The following is a 20,089-nucleotide window of genomic DNA, read 5'->3' on the forward strand; positions in this document are numbered from 1 at the left end:
AGTTGCATTCTTCAGACAGACTTAACAGAAATTATTTTCTCAGTAGTATACAAGCTATAGAGACTGTGATAAAGACAACGAAGAATGTAATTAAACTTAGTTGTCATCAATTCAGCTGCAAGATTTACAATCTGATAACAGTCTAAGCAGCAATTTGTGTTACAGTAGTTTGGCAGAAACTGAAAAAATTCCTTTGAAGATTACGTGAACTAACGAGGTTACCAGAATGTTTTGTTTACTCTTCACACAGAGAGACATTGTGCAACTTTTTATTGTATTCACCAAAGCAAACGGGGAGAGTAAGAAGGGTGGGGGATGGGAAAGACAGAACATATAAAGGGAAATTGCATGTGCCCATCATTTCACATTTTCCACAAGGTTCATGAATGAAAAATGAAGCTATTCTTCCTAAATTTCATGCTGTTTTCTTGCTGTTGCCAAACTGGGGCAGTGACCAGGGAATACTACATTGGGATTATAGAGACAACATGGAACTACGCACCTGGCAATACAAATATCATCTCTGGACAGCTTTTTGCAGAAGAAGAGTAAGTAACACAGTTTATGTTGATCAAGTTTTATTTTACTGCACTGCCTGCTTTGGATACTATAGGACAAAGTTCTTTTGTGAATCCTTTGAAATTAAATGCTTACTAAGTAAGTAGAGACAAGGAAATGGCTATAAATGTCTAGTGATGTTTACTCTGAATTAGCAAAGTATCAGTGTTGATGGTCAGGCTTTTTTTTTTTTTTTTTTGCTTTTAAACTCAGAAGTTTGGCACATTTAAAACTTTCCTATTGGGCACAAGTTTCCTTTTTAGTTGTCCATTGTTGGCAATGGTCATTTTCACTTGTTGGAGGTGCAGCAGCATAGATATGGTGTTTCTTGTGAGGCAAGGAAGGTAGTGAGAAAGAGAAACCGAGGGTAAGTATGGTGAAGAGGAGGGAAACACTTGGAAGACATGGATGATCAATAAAGAAGACTCAGATATAAAAGGCAACAAAGAAAAGTTTGAGATAGAAAAAAATGTTTCTTTTTCTAATTTTTTCAGTGCCTTTAAAATGAAGTAGGGCTGTACTAAAATAAAAACAATGAAGAAATAGATCTGAAATGAAAAAAAAATCTCAAAAATACAGTTCTTATTTAGTTTGTAGGTGAGGGATTAGATTTCCTGTGGTTTGTTTACTCTAGTGAGAGCCAACATCATCTTAGCCATAATTTGCCACTTCATCATGTATGAGGCAAGGCAGTCAGCGCTGCTTTTTTTTTTTTTTTTTTTTAACCCAGATGGAGAGATATGTGATACAATGCCAGTGATTCAATAGATTAGTAATTCTGATAGATGATGGAATCAAGGCATCTTGTCTAAAAAGTGCAGAGCAGTGTTTTCATATGGTAAGCCTCCACTGTTCACTGCTTTTCTGTGCTCTGTGACAACCTGCAATGTACCAAACATATTAAGTTTTTCAGTGGTTGTATGCCTACAGTGGAGCTGGCCCCTTTTACCCTAATGTTCAGATTCTCTGATTCTGGCTCTTCTGAACCCTTCAACTATGAGGCTGTGCTTGCATGGAAGATGTTATTTATAGAGGCAGGGAAAGGTAAAATGGACAAGTACAGTGTAGCTTCTGGAAGGTACACTATAATTAAATGGTAATTGATTAAATTGTCCAAGAAGGGCCATAATATATTCCTTTGATTTAAGTTGTGGCTGGAAATCTTGGTGCACCTAGACTTCAGTAACTTAGCCTTTGCAAATAAGTTTATGCTCTCCAAGTTTCACAGAGCTCTGCACTGATTTTATTTTTTTAAATTACACTTCAGATCTGTGTTTGTGTATGTACAAATAATGCATCCCCATGGGCTCAAGAGGGGCAAGTGTTCCCTTGTGGGGAACACTTTGCATTTTGGGGCACTATTAACTTGTTTCACAATATGACTGCTGGGAACATGAAATCACATTGAGTTTAGGATAAGAAACGTATTTGCTCCTAGAGACAGATGTAGTTGTGCACAGTCCTATAGAGGCCTTGTTGTGTTTGACACCCTATTAATTAACACCATTTAAATATAAAATTAATATCTGACACTACAGATGTCTGTGTATTTTCTTTACAGGCAGGCTGAAGTCTTTCTCAAAAAAGGACCGCATAGGATAGGAAGCATTTATAAGAAGGCTGTCTACACTCAGTACACAAATAATTTATATGATGTAATAGTTGAGAAACCTTCCTGGCTGGGTTTGTTAGGCCCTGTCATTAAGGGAGAAGTTGGAGACTCTATTATTATTCACTTGAAAAACTTTGCTTCCAGAAGCTACACACTGCATCCACATGGTGTAAGGTACACAAAGGAAAATGAAGGTAAGCTTGAGTCCATTTTGTGTTAGAATTTATCAAAAGTTAACCATTCCTCTGAGTGTGATAGTCTATCATCAAAGAGAAAAGCGCTTAATTAAAATTTTGAAACAAAACACACTCAATTTAAAATAGGAGCTGATTAAGAATTTTGGTATTTTTTCAAGAGTGAAATACAAAGCCAAAAGTGGAATTCATAAAGAAGGCAATTTTAAATCAACATTTCACCTGAACTAAGGATAATATAGGGCCACAGGTATTAAGGATGTCTGAAGGAAAAACTAATGATGTTATGAAGAAAATGCTGTTACAAGTGATAATTTATGGTTCAAAATTCTTAATGCTTTTTGTATAAATTGTATACAAGATTCACCTGAATTCCTTAAAATAGAGAAACAGCTACAGCTGTACAGTGGTATACAGCTGTACAATTCATGATATAGAAGACTAATGTGCTTTAAGATGGTGATTTGTTGTTGGCAGTAGTGGGGAACTTTCAGGCTGTGGAACGTTGCTCTAGTTTCACTGAAATCAGTAGATTCCTTGGAGATCTGTAGGCAGAAAAGTCACAGCATTCTCTTCTGTTCAATTCTAACAGTGTTTCTGCAGCATCTTTTATACATACAGCAAACCGTGAGTACAAATGTCATCTGTCAGAGACAGCAACTTGTCCATCCTGTGGAAATACTATGATGATTCTAGTTTCCTCTTTCAAAACTACTAGATGCAGTGTGATTACATCTTGCAGCTAGGCTGCAGCCTGACGACTAACTCTGCACCCCACTGAGAGTTTTATTTATTTCAATACTATTAACCGCAAACAAGAACGCACCAGAATGTAGCCACTGGAAGCTTGTTAATAGGCCTTAAAAACAGGGTGTGAATTATTGAGAATATGATGTCGTGCCAAAAGTAGTTTTTGAAAATTTTCCAGTAGGAAAAAAATATGAAATATCAGCCTAACTTCTAATATTTTTTGAAGTTTTTCATTAGATCTAATATGTGACTTGATACGGACGCATTTTGTTAGCAGAACAGCGTGTTATGTAGTGGTATGTGCAATTTGTGGAACAATGTTCAAAAATTTTTTTTCTGTTGCTGTTATTTCAGCAACACCTGAATTCCTTAGGTCCATGTGCAATGTTTTAGAACAGATTTCAAGATTAATATTTAACAAGTGTTTTTACAAATATTTGAACTGTTGTCCTTTTAGCAGAAGTACATGGTGCCCTCCTAATAAATTAAGGACTAATTTAAAGTTCCATTAGTCAAAGCACACCCATGGAATTCAAAGGCAAATAAGGGAACCCTTAAACCGAATGAAAAGCTCTACTCATTTGATTTTAAGGATTTATTTTACCTGTATTCAGACGTTCAATCCATGTTATTACAACATGCAGTTAACTTTAAAGCATGAAAGGTGCTGTTCTTATGTCACAGCATGAAATGTATTCTATTAATGTTGGCTGTGTGGCATTCCTCAGGTGCTTTTTATCCTGACAACACCAAAGATTTTGAAAAAAGAGATGATGCTGTGAAGCCTGGAAGCCAGTACACTTACATATGGGATGTAACCGAAGATCAAGGTCCAGCTGAGGGAGATACAGACTGCATAACCAGGGTTTACCACTCTCACATAGATGCTCCAAGAGATGTTGCCTCGGGGCTTGTTGGGCCTTTAATAATTTGTAGGAAAGGTAAGACACAAATAAATAAATACATATGAAAGGTGATTGATAATAGCTATTGATAAATATAAATGAAATTAATTTACTGGAAGAGGAGAAGATTAAAGTTAATTTTGAAAGAGCAGTTTTTTGTCTTCACCATTAACTGTCTTTTAATACTACAGGATGTGATTTGATTTTGTGTGTAATGGTAAACATAATTTGCAGAATATTTTGTCCACAAATGTACATGAGTGAAATGTGTTCACAATACTAATGCAAAAGGATCATACTGACTGGAAGAATAAATGTTTTGTAATCTTATCATATACAATATTTATTCTTAGTAAAGTTCTTTTATGGCATCTACCAAAACCAGTTTTTATTTTCTGAACATGTCTGTAAGTTTATGTGTACACTCAAGATAAGTGACAAAATATCAAGTAAACAGTAACCAGCCTTACTGACAATACACTTAAAACTGAAAAGATAATGTCAGTTGCCAAAGAATATACTGCTTTCTTTTTCAGGTACAATGAATGAGGGCAGTGATAAACACATTGATGCTGAGTTTATCCTTATGTTCTTTGTGATGGATGAAAATCTCAGTTGGTATCTAGAGGATAATATCAAGACATACTGTTCTGAGCCTTCCAAAGTTCACAAAGATGATGAGGACTTCCAGGAAAGCAATAAAATGCACTGTGAGATAACTTTATATTAATGTCACTTGTCATTGATATGAAGAAGTATTGTTTTTTATGGGTTGTCTCTCTTAAAGGTTTTTTTTAAGCAGAACAATTCTTTCTTGGAGAATTAAGCTTCTTTCAAATTAAAAAAAAAAAAGTGATGTCAGGTATTTTACTATCAAGCCTTTGGAACTGTGATACAAAATTCATAGATACTAAAAATTTTGCCGGTACTTTTTTGGCAGTATAATTTCCCAGGCATTCTAAACAGTTATATGATTTTTTTTCTAAGTCCAAAACTCTATGCTATATAATGTTGCAGTTTAGAAAAACAATTTTTACAGTTAGTTTCAACAAAGAAAATATCTTTGGCTCTGGCATGGATTCCAGAATCACAGCTAGAACTGCAGGTAGATGTGAAGATAAAGTGTGTCTGATGCGTGTAACTTTCAAAGGTTCGATGTTTTGTTTTGAGCCTCTTTCTATCCTGAAGAGCAGAGTAATGATTGTATGACACCCATTTTTGAACTAAAGATTCTTAGCTCTGTGAATAAGTAACTTTGTTTGTTTGTTTGTTCATTTGTTTTCAAGCCATCAATGGGTATGTGTATGGATACCTCCCAGATCTTACAATGTGTGTGGAAGATAAGGTAAAATGGCATCTTTTTGGCATGGGTAATGAAGCTGATATCCATTCAGCCTACTTTCATGGGCAGACCTTAATAGAAAGGCATCATCGAGTTGACACCATCAACCTCTTCCCAGCCACGTTTATTGATGCTGTCATGATACCAAGGAGTCCTGGGGAATGGCTGCTGAGTTGCCAAGTGAATGACCATATCGAAGGTACAGAATAAGTTACAGGGTTATTTTTCTTTTCCCTTCCTTTCTTTCTTTTTTTTTTTTTTTTTTTTTTTTTCCAGCTTGAGCTACCAATTGAATGAGTCTTTCTAGCATGACTCCTGACATGGTTATATGCCAAATAATATTCTCTAGGTAACAAAGCTCTTATAACACTTGAAATGCCTAAAAGTGTATTAGATACTTTTGCAAACTTCAGCTTTAGACAAACAATATCATGATGTTTGCCTCTTACTGAAAGTAACTGATCACAATTTTCTGTTTGCCAGCAAAAAAAGTTGTCGCTAATCCCATATTTGGGCAAGGGCATAGTTCAGACAGGTTAACTTACCTGCTGACAAAGACATGTTCTGGAAAGTACATTGGCTAATTATCAGAGATGATCTGCATTTGTCTTCCTTGTATCTTCTTGTATTTCCAGTGTTTATTAACATTATGAAATACTTAGAATCTAATTCCATGCTTTCATATGATATCTATGTATAATCTATATCCCTCTAAATGAGTAACAGAAGTCTTTGCCACAAAAGTGGAAATAAACACTGAACTCAAAATCATGCTCCAAGATCTGAAAATTCTGATATAGAAAGGAGTATGTTTAACCTACAATTTCAGCTACAGGGGATATAAGTTTGAGTTAACTATCACACGAAGCAGTATCCTGAAGTGGTTGAAACTTCATGGGCAATACTTAAATCTCAATCCCAAAAGATAGCTCAATATATAGCTGTAAAAAGCCTTTTTTTTTTGTATCATTTGTACCTTAAATTATTATTTTTTTTTATTATTTGTAAAGGACATTTGTTAATGGATCTTTCTCCGAGAGTGCAGAGACCCAGGAGTTTCCCAAATAAACCATTGATTAGAGTTAGAGGAAACGTGGTTCATCTTGTAGTACCTAGCCTTGGCTGCACTGCCATCTAACAGTACACTGTTTTCACTCCAACCTGATCTTTTCTGTAACTTTTTAAAAATCTTTTCTGTACCACGTTAGTTGTATCTTTACAAGCAGAATTCCCTTTACCACACCTGTCTGCTTACCATAAACACTATGGTCATATCTCTATACCCTTGCTCAGCTGGTCTACACGCTTTTATATCATTCATCTTTTCTTTATTTGTGATTTGTGTATCCATCAATGGTATGGGAATCCTCCAGGGAAAAGTAGGAACTATTAGAAGCATGGGAAGAAAAATAAAGTGTAGTTTCTTCTCCTTAGTTTTCTCTAACTCATTATTTTTTTTTCCAGGTGGTATGCAGGCCCTTTTTACAGTAAAAGATTGTAGGAAATCCACAACAGATCAGAATGAGAGTGCAAAGATAAGACAGTACTTCATTGCTGCTGAAGAGATTATCTGGAATTATGGCCCATCTGCAATGAATCATTTTACAGGACAAGAATTAATTTCTGACAGGTAAATGTCTATAATGAAGAAGTTTAACTTTCAAGCAGAATTGATAGAGCATGCTAAATAAGGTAAGCCTTATGCTAGAATTTACTTTTAACCAGAATTTGTCATTGTCCTCTGCTCTGCTTAATTATTAATGCCGAGATAAATATCCAAACAAATCAAGACCACTCTTTCCCTTGCAATCTTAATATAAATTTTGCTGTAATGTTAGTAATTTCACTGAGATAAAGATTAATTGTAATGCCATATGTAGACGATCACCTTTGACATTTCAAGTTGGTTGATTACTCTGAGTTAGGGAGCTGGAGTTCATGGTCAGCACCTTACCTGATGAAAAACCATGATAACTTCATCTCAACCAGCAAATCATTTGTACAAGGTTGCTTTGCCATTTGCTCTCTGTCTGTATGTTTAATATCTGGATGGAGCCACTGAATATATTGATTCCTCTGATTTTTATTCACTGAAATGAGTTAAATAATACTTATCTGCTCCACACCTGACCTGCTTGTAAGACATTGAAAGGTCCTTTTTTTTTGAAGAGTGAAAGTGTACACTAAATCTCCATAATTTCTGCTTAGATGTTATATATTCTGCGTGTTTGTATCTACTGTTGGTAAATTATGTATAACCGTTAATAAAAAGAACTTTTGGAAGAGTAGAGCTAACGTTACAAATTGTCAGTTAGAAATCTTTGTTGATTACTCTCATGCTGGCTTTATAAGGGCAACGTAGCAGAATGTCTTTCCCTTAAAGAAAAATTGGTGAAGAATAATTGATTCCTGCACATCCTTATATGGAACTGTGTATAAGTGCATGGTGAGATCACTGACTGGAGACTCAGAAGACAATCTCAGTATGTGATATGTTAGAGAATAGGATTGAGGTCCTGACTGCCTTTATAAAGCTGAGCATTATGACTTAACTGTTTGCATCTATTACAATTTCTTTCACACAGTGAATCTCAGATTTTTTTTGAACAAAGTGAGACAAGAATTGGTGGCTCTTACAAAAAAGCCATTTACAAGGAATACACAGATGGTACTTTCACGGAACAGAAAAAGAGGATCCCAGAGGAAGTACACCTTGGACTCTTAGGTAAGACATTTAGAATGATTTCATATCAAGAGTTTATCAGAGTAAAGTATCACTTCCAATGGCTGGCCAACAGTGCCCCTCCACCTTCTCCCTCCTTGGCATTCCCTTCCTCCTGTGGACACTGGTGCCTGTGGCTTCCTCCAACAGACATCTCAGGGTGTAAGAAAAGCTCTTGAGGACAATGCTGAGGTGGCCCCATGTCTGTGGGAATATGCCATGGTCACCAAAGGTCAGGTATGCATTTCAAGGCAAGGTTATGGAGATCTAGCCCTATTTATAACCTGCCTGATTCTGACAGGGCTTTGGGATGAGTTTGAGGTTGGTACTAATGTCTGTAGATCCCTTTAGAAAGGGATGAACTGGCCTGTGTTGCATTGGGCCTTCATGAGAAACTGGGAGGTGAGCATTCCAGTTGCAGCTGGGGTGCCGTGAGATTTGGGCCATATGGCAGGAACCTGGTCTGTCGTCACATAAGCCCAGGGGCAGTTCCTTGTGACAGGAAAAGCAGACAGCCATTCCTATGAGCTTGTGGTAATCACTACATCACTTGATACAAAAACCTTGTAATTAGACCATGTGCTCTTTTCTAGGACCCGTTATCAAGGCAGAAGTGGGTGAAAGCATCAGGGTGACTTTCCGAAACAATGCCAGCCGCCCATTTAGCATCCAGCCCCATGGTGTGAGTTACCGCAAGAACAACGAGGGGGCATTGTACCATGCTGCCTCCAGAGGTGCGCCTGTGGACAGGGACATTGCAAGCACCAGAGAACAAGTTGGCATATATGTTAATGCATTAAGGGTGGCAAAATAAACAAGTTTTATTGGGCTTAAATCCTAATACTGATTTCTATAACAGATAGTGAATCTCCAGCCTCCCATGTTAGTCCTGGTACTACATATACATATGAGTGGAACATACCAGAAGATGTGGGTCCCACAGACCAAGATCCTGACTGTTTAACCTGGCTCTATTACTCAGCTGTGGATGCAGTCAGAGACACCAATTCTGGCCTTGTGGGTCCGCTTTTGGTGTGCAGGAAAGGAGCTCTACTTCCTTCTGGGAAACAGGTCAGTCAAAGAGGAAAAAAAATGAAATCATTTGCATCATCATAACTGAATCTGCTTTCTCTTCCTGAACTGGGCCCACGGGGCCTGCCACATTAATGACTAACGACCACCTCCCTCCACATCACTATCTCACTCATTTGCTGAGGGGAATACATAAAATGAAAAGAAGTGGGTTTTGTTTAAAAAAAAAAAAAAAAAGGAAAAATAATTTGTTCCCAGATAAGCAGACACTGTACTGTGAAACCATCATCGCAGTGAATAATCACCAGCTTTCAAGTCTTAACTAGGAAGAGGATGACTGGAAAAGTTTAGAGGCTTTCAAGGCCAAAATATGAATTCAATTCTGGAGGTTGTTCCTGCTGGTAGAAAGAGCATTAGCAGAAGATACCTACCCACCAGATACAGCAATTAGATAGCTTTGAGGTTGTCTGAATGAAGAATCAATATATGCATCTACTCCAGTTTTTGAATTATTCTCAAATTGTTATACACGTTGATTTTTTTTTTTTCACAGATTTTTTTTTTTCTTACATGGTCTGTTCACTCATTTCTATTTTCCTTTGTGCTGTTTCTTCTCAACAGAAAAATGTAAACAGGGAGTTTTTTCTACTTGCCACAGTATTTGATGAGAATCTAAGCTGGTACTTGGATGACAATATTTTGATGTTTACGTTAAATCCTAGTAAAATTGACAAAGATGATGAGCACTTCCAGGAGTCTAACAAAATGCACTGTAAGAAAATTATTTATTACAATTAGCTAGTCAAATGCTTCTTTTCTACAGTTTTGTGTTTTAGTTTTGTGATTTCATAGTGGAGATTGGGAGACTGTATATCAGCAGAGACGTTTCATTCCTATCCATTGGAATAAGCCTGTATTTGAATGCAATTCAATTTTAGCTCAGTGTGGTCATCAATTCAAAAACATAATGCCAGCTGTTCAGTGTCTTGCATAGCAGTCATATTTAGCACTGTTATGTAACACTTTTAGCAGCCCATGTGCAATCCCTACAAATGCAGCCCCCTAACAAGAGGAAAACTGATCTCTGCCCTACAGATGATGTGGCTGAAAGGAGGATTTTGTGTCTGTGGCTGATTCTGGATTCCTTTACCAGCACTGCAGATACCTTACAATGAAAATCTTTACTGCTTTAATAGGGCAGAGCCAAGCTTCACAGTGAAAGTATTTTGATACTGCAGCAAATTATTTGAAGTTTCACGTGAAAGAACATTTTTATCTTCAGTCCCTAGTCCTGCAAATACTTTCTAACCTTTAAACACATTTGCCCGTGAACTTTCTAAAATTTCCCTCTGGCATTTCTGCTATTTACAGAGCCTTGGTACTGAGAATTCAGTGGTACCTGTGAGGCCCAGGCTTTGAAAGGTTTGCATAGGTGAGACTAGTAAGAATTAAACAACAATTTGGATTATCTCCACTGTGTGGCTGTAGCACATTTACGGGGTATAAAGCAGTGGAAGTTGCAGGTGGGCAAGTCAGCTCGCTGTGCTTTAGACAATGAAAGTGAGAACAGTTTGATTGTTTTTAAAAGTTGTTTTGCTTGATTTGATTCTCTAGTTTTGTTGTTGTGATAAAGTATTTTACTATTGATATTTTGTGAGTCTAAGGCATCACATTACATGTTAGGTGTTATTTATTTTTAAGTATTATATTTAAGTGTTATTTAATTTGTATTGCAGAATTAAGTTGTGTTAATGAAAGTGGGTTTTGCTTCCTCAAATCTTCTACAGCTATTAATGGCTATATGTATGGTAATCAGCCTGGTCTTGAGATGTGCAAAGGAAATGTGGTTTCCTGGCATTTGATGGGCTTGGGGTCAGAAGTCGATGTTCATGGGATATACTTTTCAGAAAACACATTCCTAACAAAAGGAACAAGAAGGGATACAGCAAATCTGTTTCCACATACGTTTCTCACAGCTATTATGAAGCCTGATTCCAAAGGTAAATGTCTAGTTGTTTTTATTTGTTTGTTTTTAGTCTGTATCCCAGACACAGAAGTATTATGTTGCTACAGAAGTTCATTGCAGCACTTCCTCCGATTGGCCTAAAATTTGCTGGAGGCCACTGCCTCGCAGAGGTTCTCTTGCCACAATTCACAGCTCATTTGCAACAGGCAAACATCCCCAATGAGGCCCAGAAGAGCCCTTTTAGGGCACCTGCTCTTTACCCTAAGCACTTTGACGTGCTTGCATAGCTCTGCTGCCAAATGGGCAGGATCATGTTTTCCCATTGAACCTTGCCAGACTTTGGGAGCAGTCACTCTTCCAGCTCCGGTGTGCCATGCCTACCTGCAGGAAGGTGTCTGCAGGTCCTCCGTATGTGCCAAAGGTTGCAGAATGGTGGACAGGAAACAATTTAAAGCAGGCTTTTATTTCATCCATTTTTGCTTTCACATGTTGGTGACAGTGCGGTCTATGTACATAAAACTATATGACTAACAAAAAAACAAAAAAGGTTTGTTTGCCCCCATGGTACTGTGAAGTGTATGGAACTATTTTATGATATTTTAAATTTTGAACAAAATGATTGAAAGGAGTAAAAATGTACATATTTATCTTTTTGTATGAGCAGGATTGATCTACTATACAAGAATTTTAATGTTTTAGTGCTTAAAAGATCCCATTTCTTCTTTAGAAACTACTTTCTCTTATGAGCATTTTATGCTTAAATAGAAACTCTAAGTAGGAGGTATTTTGATCCTTGGACTACAGCATAGTGTGTAAACTGTATGTAAGCTTCTAATGCTAAAGCCTTGATTTTCCTAGCTTCTGTGTCTGTGTTGAATCATATTACTACAAGTAATCGTGTTAGGTAAAGAATCTCAGTGTTCCATGATCAGTAGCCTGTGTTTCGGTCTCTAAAATCTAAATCAAAACAGATAATGCAGTTTCAAGAGCTACAATAACAGATTTTTGTCTTCAAGTCTTTGTTTCTCGTACAATCTCTAGGAGTTTTTGAAGTGTCATGCCTGACAACAGATCACTACACAGGGGGCATGAAACAGAAATATGAAGTGAAACAATGCCATTGGTGGAATGTGGATCCATCCCTATATTTGCATGAAAAGACTTACTATATTGCTGCAGTGGAAGTTGAATGGGACTATTCTCCTAACAGGACATGGGAATTTGAGCGGCACCAGTATCATGAGGAAAGGTACATTGGAATGTACACAAGGGGAAAAAGATGGAAAAAAGCAAACAAACAACTTATCCTCTGAACAATTTCCTCCTTGCAATCCAAGCATTTCTATACACATTTTCTTCGCATATACATTTTTAGGGCTCACTTGAATTTGTAGTCCTTCCAGTAATGTTGTCATATAACTGAGAGGCAAACATCATAATATTCATGAAATGGTCCAGCACAAATATTATGTGTGGCAGCTGCAGGATTTATTGGATCCTGGATATTGCATGTGTGTTTATTATTTACTGATGTTGATACAGTCCTTGCTGTGGAATGCTTAAATTATTCAGTAAGTTGTAAATAAGATGACAGCTTTGTCCTGATGATTAATTATAGGATATAATGGTTCTTTGTCTCATGTTTATCTGAACTCTGAATAAGGTTTCTTTTCACTCCCCTCATTTCTTTAGCTTACGCAAGATGAGATGTTAAGTCCGTGACAGAATCTACTTACGGTGAAGCTTGTCACCTTGTTGTTTTACTCCCAGTATTTGAATCTTGCTGAGAGTGAAACGTTAGGATCTAATAATTCATGCCAATTAGCAGAAGAGGATAAATAATTACCTGATGAATTTGTGTGTGACCTTTCTGCCTATATAGCTTCAATTGAGCATGAAGTAGATTCTGTCTATATTTGTTTATTGACTTAGTTGTGTGTGTCTATGTGTGTATATATATGTCCAGCCTGATAGCAGATTTCCTTGTCCTGCATGCCATAGAGAACTCTTTCATAGTCCTAAGCATTAGTATGGACTATGCTGTTACTTGGCTTTTATTTATTTATTTTTTGTTCTTTCTCCAACCCCATGATCTCAGCAGAGAATCAATCCCTCATGTTTCAATTCAGCAAGGCACGTAAGCTTTGCAAGTTTTAGGCCTCATTTCAGATCAATAAAAGTTGCTGAGGACTTTATTATTCAGTATGCTTGTTGGATGACCTTGTCATTTAAGGTATCTCCTAGGCCAAGCACTCAGCATTCTCTCAAACACTGTAGAGTCAGTCTATCTATAGTGTGTTTATTCTGTTGTGGGTTAAGTGACCTCCCAGCCTAACAGAGTGTTTTCATGTTGAAGACACCAGTGGCCTGTGAGATCCTGTGAGAGTACTGTTCCACTGAGCTAGATTTTTGTTTGATGGTTAATTAAACAACCTGCAAAAGAAGGTATAAAATACATGAAGAAATGTCAGATATATTCTCGTCTATTTTCTGTGTTTTGTTTTGTTAATTATTATTATTTTGGTTTGGTTTGTTTTGCAGCCCTGGCAATACATTTTTAAATAAAGAAGACAAGTTCATTGGCTCAAAGTATAAAAAGGTAGTATATCGCGAGTACACTGATCAGACATTCAGTACTCCCAAAAACAGAGCAGAGGAAGAGCAGCACCTGGAAATTCAAGGTATAGTCATCATGAAGTTCAGTTTCAGAATTGGGAAGAAATGCAGTGGAACAAAACAAGCAGACACAACTTGAACAATACTGAGTATGGTCCTAGCCACACAAAGTGCCTAAAGCTACACGGAATTGCTACTTACATAGTACAATGCTTCTCCTGCAAGATAACATTGCTTGCTTTACAAGAGAATAAATAAATAAATATATAAATCTGGTTTGCTGCCTGATCACAGACCACTGTTTTCAAAGTTGACATTTTGGGCACCAACATCCAAGCTGACTTCAAATACATAGTATTTGTGAAAGTGCTCAGAGTTTCTAAGATGCAGGCCTCTATTTAGATGCCTAACTTCAGCTACTCAAATTATCTTATCATAATGAATGCACATTATCCATGTCTAGTTTTTAGCTGAATTATGATTATATCTCAAGGTCGTTGTGTATTTCAACACCCTAAACTGTCTCTCTCTCTCTCTGGTCTGATCATTTGTAAAACCAGCTTAATCTTTCTTTTCAATACAACAGGGCCACTGCTTATGTCCAATATTGGAGATAGAATTACAATAGTTTTTAAGAACCTGGCATCAAGACCTTATTCTATACATGCCCATGGAGTGAAAACAGACGGTTCTGTTGTTGCTGTGACCAACCCAGGTATCAAAGCACCCTTGTTTATTTCTAACAGGTAACATCAAGCCTTCTCATAAGGTTTAGCAAGCTTTTCTTTCAGGACAGCAGGAAATACCTCGGAGTTCTTGTTTTCTTGGTTTTATTTTTTGTTTTTTGTTTTGTTTTGTTTTTACCTCAGATTCTTACATTTTGAAGCTGATACATCTGCAATCAAAATGCCCCTCATAACTATTGCTATATATCCTATTCCTTGACAAATCAGTAATTTTTTGACACAACTTTGTACCTTTTAAGACAGCAAACAGATTTGTCTACAGAGGGAGAGCATGGCTTATGCTAGCTGTTATTTTAAAAGTTGTTGTGATATTTACAAAAGATACATTTTTTTTTTTTTATTATTCAGTATGGTAAACTGGACAGTGCAGCCACACAAAAGAATATTGGCAAGAAATGTCAGTGATCTGCAGAAGAGAAATAACAATAAGAAGCTAGGCAGTGCAGTAACTGGGGAGAGGAAGATCAAGACCAATATAAACTGTAAATGGAGATAATACCTGATAATACCTGTTTCAGGACTTTTTACAGATCAACACACAGAAAAATTCTAAAATTCATCAATATTTATTTATTTAATTCAGGTGAAACAAAAATGTATGTCTGGAAAATACCAGCGAGATCTGGTTCTGAGAGAGGTGATCCACAATGTATTGCATGGGCATACCATTCAACGGTGGACATCATTAAGGTATATTACTAGTATCAGTCTAAAATATTTTCTTCATGACTTCAGCATTCATATACTTACAGCGAAAGGGAGACAAGTCTGACACTTCTGCTTTCTCTGTGAAGTTGTTCCCTTATTATGATACCTTTGAATTTAAAGGCCTCTTGAATAATGCAGGAAAGTCAGGGCAGAATTTGAAAGTCACAGTCCCTGATGTTCTTGCTCTCTGTTTCTTTCCTGCTACTCATACAGATCACCTCATGAATATTTTATTTTTAAAGATATCACTTTATAGCTCCCTCAATATCTCAGCAGTCGTGTGGGAAAACTAACACGGAACTGTGGAACATAAATCTGCCTTTTTCACACAAGCGTCCATTAACTTAATATGACGAATCATTTTTAATAGAAAGTATTATTTCCTGCATGTCTGTCCTGGTTTTGATTGGGATACAGTCAGCTTTCTTCAGAGTAGCTTCCGTGGTGTTGTTCTGGATTAATGATGGAAAATAGTGTTGGTAACACTCTGATGTTTTAGCTTTTGCTGAGAACTGCCTACAGAGGTGTTTGTTTCTCACACTGCCTTGCCAGCCAGGAGGCTGGGGTTGCACAAAAGGCTGGGAGGGACACAACCAGGACAGCTGGCCTCAGCTGACCAAAAGGAGATTCCCTATTAGATGAGGCTGTGCTCTGTAAGAAAAGCTGTGGAGGGGGAGGTGGGATGCTCGGAGTGGTGGTGCCTGTCTTCCCCAGTAACTGTTACGAACGAGCCCTGCTGCCCTGGCAGTATCGGCCTGCCAATGGGAAGTAGTGAATGTACTGCTCATTTTGCTTTGCGTGCATATGCAGTTTTTGCTTTACCTAGTAAACTGTCTTTATATCAACACACTTTTATCTTTCCAATTCTCTCCCCCATCCCGTGGTTAGAATGAGTGAGCAGCTGCATGGGGCTCAGCTGAAAGCCAGGGTTAACTCACAATGGTGTCTCAATAAACATGAATGCAAAAGTGCCAAGTTATTTAATATCAACAGTGTGAAATGTTTTTAACGGAAAACAGCTGCAAAATCTTAAAGCGTAAAAAGAATTAAAAAAGAGAGAGAGAGAGAGAAAAATTAAAATGGAATAAATGTTTATTTCTAGCAAGAAATTAAAACATTTTTCTCCATAGTCCATTGTACTTAACCCATGTGTAACACTGATTAAATAACCTTATTTGTCTGGCACTGACTACCTTTATTGTCAGATACCAACAGCTGTAAAAATAACAACAGGGTTCATGTCTGTCATTAAAAAAAAAAAAGAAGTTTCTGCTTTTATTAGTCTTAAAATTATTTGATTTTCTTATTTTTAATTTCAGGACACTTACAGTGGATTAATAGGCACTCTTGTTGTGTGTCATAGACATTATTTGCCATCATTTCATACTAAGAAGAAAGTTCAGTTTGCTCTTCTGTTTATGATTTTTGATGAAAATGAGTCATGGTACCTAGATGAAAACATTAAAACCTATTCTCCCAACCCGCACCGTGTTGACAAAGAGGATGAGGAATTTCTTGAAAGCAACAAAATGCATGGTATGTTTCCCAATTTAGTTGGCGTAACTCTGGAAACACCATAAAATTATGTGTTTGAAAGTACTGCATATAAATTTGACTTTCTTACCTCCCTGAATTTCCAGTTACAGGGTGGAGGGCCTGAAAAAATTCACTCACACTATTTGAAAATATTGTTGCTGCCACTGAATGACTTTTTTTTAATCTATGAAAAAAATGGACAAAAAGAGTAAAAAGTAAATTTGAAATTTAATGCCAGCAAATAATCGGAATAGGTTGGTAATATGCGTCCTGAAAGCATGTCCTCATAATGCTTACCCTTTTTGAGAGCCATAGGAAATGCAGACCTTTCAGAACTGTAGCGCAAGTATTGGTGTAAAGTAAAGCATTTTACTTTTAACTACCTCTTGCTTTCTAGTTATGTGTGGAAGGTACAAACAGACCCGTTCATAACATGCTGTCTCTTTTGGTAAGATAACAATGCATTAATTCATTTAAAAAAAAAATGTATACACCATTCAAAGCAGCCACTTTTGCCTGGCAGTAGCTTTCAACTCTCATGTTCTCTTAAAGCCTAGAGAATAACAAGAAACAAAATCTTTTTTATCGTTCTCTTTCTTTCTTTTTAGCCATTAATGGAAAAGTGTTTGGAAATTTACATGGTCTTACTATGCACGTTGGAGATAAAGTAAGCTGGTATTTGATGGGAATGGGCAATGAAATAGATATTCACACAGCACACTTCCATGGCCACAGCTTTGACTATAAGGTAACTGGTTCTTTCCATTCATTTCTGGTCATGTTAAGAATAAGAGGTAGAGCAAATACCAGGAAGCGTCACCGTTTTTGAAAAGTCAGATGTTACAGTATTAAGCAGCAGACTTGTAATTTGACCTTCAAGTCTTTTTATGCCCATAACTTGTATTTGATCAAGACACAAAAGACAGATCCATCTGCCAGTAGCGTTTTTTGGCTGGTGACTTCACAAGTTGCTTTGACAAAGTAGCTGTGAATTTCAGAACCATAGACTGGTTTGGGTTGGAAGGGAACTTAAAGCCCACCCAGTCAAATGCCCTGCTGGGGGCAGGGACCCCTCCCCCCCAGCCCAGGCTACCCAAATCCCATCCAGCCTGGCCTTGGGCAAAACCAGCGATGGGGCAGCCCCAGCTGCTCTGGGCAGGGCCTCACCGCTCTCATGGTGAAGAATTTCTCTCTTTTATCTCACCTAATTCTACACTCCTCTAGATTAAACAAGAAATTTAATATTTTCGTGACTGTGGTATGAGAACCACTGCACTTTTTTTCCTTCATTTCCACTTTTTTCCACTATTTTATTCATATTTTAAGCACAAAGTATAGAAAAATTCTTCTATAGAAATGACATACAGTAGATATCTTTTTACTCAGGTGTGATTAAAAAGTTTGAGGGAGTATGAGTAAAGTGTAGTTTGTTTTACTGCCATCTGGTTATGCCACACTATTTAACGATTGCTGGTTCTCATCCTGAAGCAAACAGGAGTTTACCGGGCAGATGTCTTTGATTTGTTCCCGGGGACATTTCAAACCGTGGAAATGATCCCACAGAACCCTGGAATATGGCTATTGCACTGCCATGTTACCGATCACATCTATGCAGGCATGGAAGCAACCTACACAGTGCTTCCAAAAGGTCAGTTAATCTACCTCAGTAATATTAACTATGAATCTGAATCGAAAAGAATTCTGAACGTTCTTGTTCTTGTATCTACAAAGTTAATACTATTCAAAAGCAACTTTCATGTACTAAAAAGACAGAGCACAAGGTATGAGTTATGCTAATTGACAGAAAGAGAGCAGTACTACAAAATGCGTATGTCTCTGTATATATATGCAACTATATAATGCATGATTATACTAATACATGTAAATTAGGTTGTTAAACACCATCTAGTTATATTATACCTAATTTGAAGAATACATTTTGTCAAACTTGCGCAGATAATAAAAAACTGACTCAGACTACACAGAAAGAGATGTATAAAAAGACTTCTACGTCTAGAAGCACTATGTCATTATCAGCTAAGTATAGTCCGGTGCATTAAAACGTACACATCGGTGCATTTTAAAGCTGTTTTTAAATCTAACTCAGGATGTGTAAAAGGTTCAGAGATCCATTGCTCTCATCTTCGACTCCGTTATCTATATGCAAAGGCTCTTCTTTTGATGGAACAGGTATAACAAAAGCTATTTTTCCTCCTCACAGACAAACAGTCTTTGTTGCCAAAATTATTCAGTCAGCTCAAGCGTAAAGGTACGACAGACATGCAAGACTGAAGAAAACATTTTACCACACTGATTCTCCAAGGTCTGCCTTCAGTGAAGAACTGCTTGGGAAGTCTGGACAATTCATCTCATCTATTGGTGTTTTAGAAGACTTCATTTGGTGGCCCACAGTTACCAGAAGGACCATAGACCCAAGATAGATGAAAGGATACAATAGCTTATATTTTTCCTTAAATAAAAATAATATCTTGCAAGCTAACCATGTTCTAGGTGATGCCTAATGCATGTTGTTTAAGTGCTGAGAAACATGAAGAGCCAAATGAAAGATACTTTCCGTGTTATGTTTATTATTTTTTAATTAGTAAATAACTGTGTAACAGCAAAATTCATTTTAGGTGTTTTTCCTAGCTTTGATGTCACATTTTACTAGTCAGACATCTCAGTAGCTATTCCAAGGAAAACTGGAATTCAATTATCCAATTATTCACTTTATCCATAGGTTCTTGAATTATTTTATAATTTTATTTCAAGATAGTGAATTTAAAAGATGCAATGTCTGACTTATCACAGTTGCACACAGTTCATAACTGTTTGTGGTTTTATGTTATGAAAATAATTAACAAAAGAGACACAGTTATGCTGACATAAGCCTGATAAAATTAAGACAGTGAAGGGTAAAATATGGTGACTAGTATACCTAAGAGCTTTGCCCCAAATCCTGAATAGCTACGTTTTGCTTCTATTGTTGTAGTGCATAGCTAGACAAATTAAGCACTTCTCGACAGCTAGAAGCAACAGTACTACTGCTTGACTGATTCTTGGTCAAAAATGTAAGCAGCTAGAGCAGGTATCTTTGTACCATCCAGTTGTGTTTTAATAACCTGACTGCCCAAGTTAGAGCAGAGCTCTCCCTTTGGCTCATCCAATCCCTCACTTGTAACATATAACAGGTAAGAATGTATTATACAGACAGGCAAAGCAAAATACCTGGGTTTACAGCTTACCAGCGTAAAGGACATTTCTTCTCTGTACAAGTCTAAACTGCTTTGGCTTTTTTTTGAAAAACAGGAACATTCTGTTGAAATCAGACGACTCCCTACTAGTAAATTAGATCACTGATTTTGGCTGTATCAGACTTGCCACATAAAGAAATTAAAACTA

General features: G+C 37.0%; 1 protein-coding gene across 1 annotated transcript; it reads left to right on the plus strand.

The window, feature by feature from the left end:
- The first annotated feature begins 281 nt into the window (after positions 1-281).
- Positions 282-20,087, plus strand: CP (ceruloplasmin). The gene is made up of 19 exons (XM_083848968.1): positions 282-548; positions 2,120-2,364; positions 3,843-4,055; positions 4,556-4,729; positions 5,306-5,560; positions 6,826-6,991; positions 7,947-8,086; positions 8,677-8,817; positions 8,943-9,154; positions 9,737-9,887; positions 10,903-11,115; positions 12,123-12,330; positions 13,623-13,762; positions 14,284-14,412; positions 15,027-15,133; positions 16,471-16,687; positions 17,296-17,435; positions 18,176-18,335; positions 18,909-20,087. Exons 1-19 carry the CDS (start codon positions 394-396, stop codon positions 18,977-18,979), a joined length of 3,237 nt encoding a protein of 1,078 aa, XP_083705094.1. The 5' UTR covers positions 282-393; the 3' UTR covers positions 18,980-20,087.
- The last annotated feature ends 2 nt before the right edge of the window (positions 20,088-20,089 follow it).

The sequence above is a fragment of the Anser anser genome, assembly GCF_964211835.1.
Source record: "Anser anser genome assembly, chromosome: 9".
Classification (NCBI taxonomy): domain Eukaryota; kingdom Metazoa; phylum Chordata; class Aves; order Anseriformes; family Anatidae; genus Anser; species Anser anser.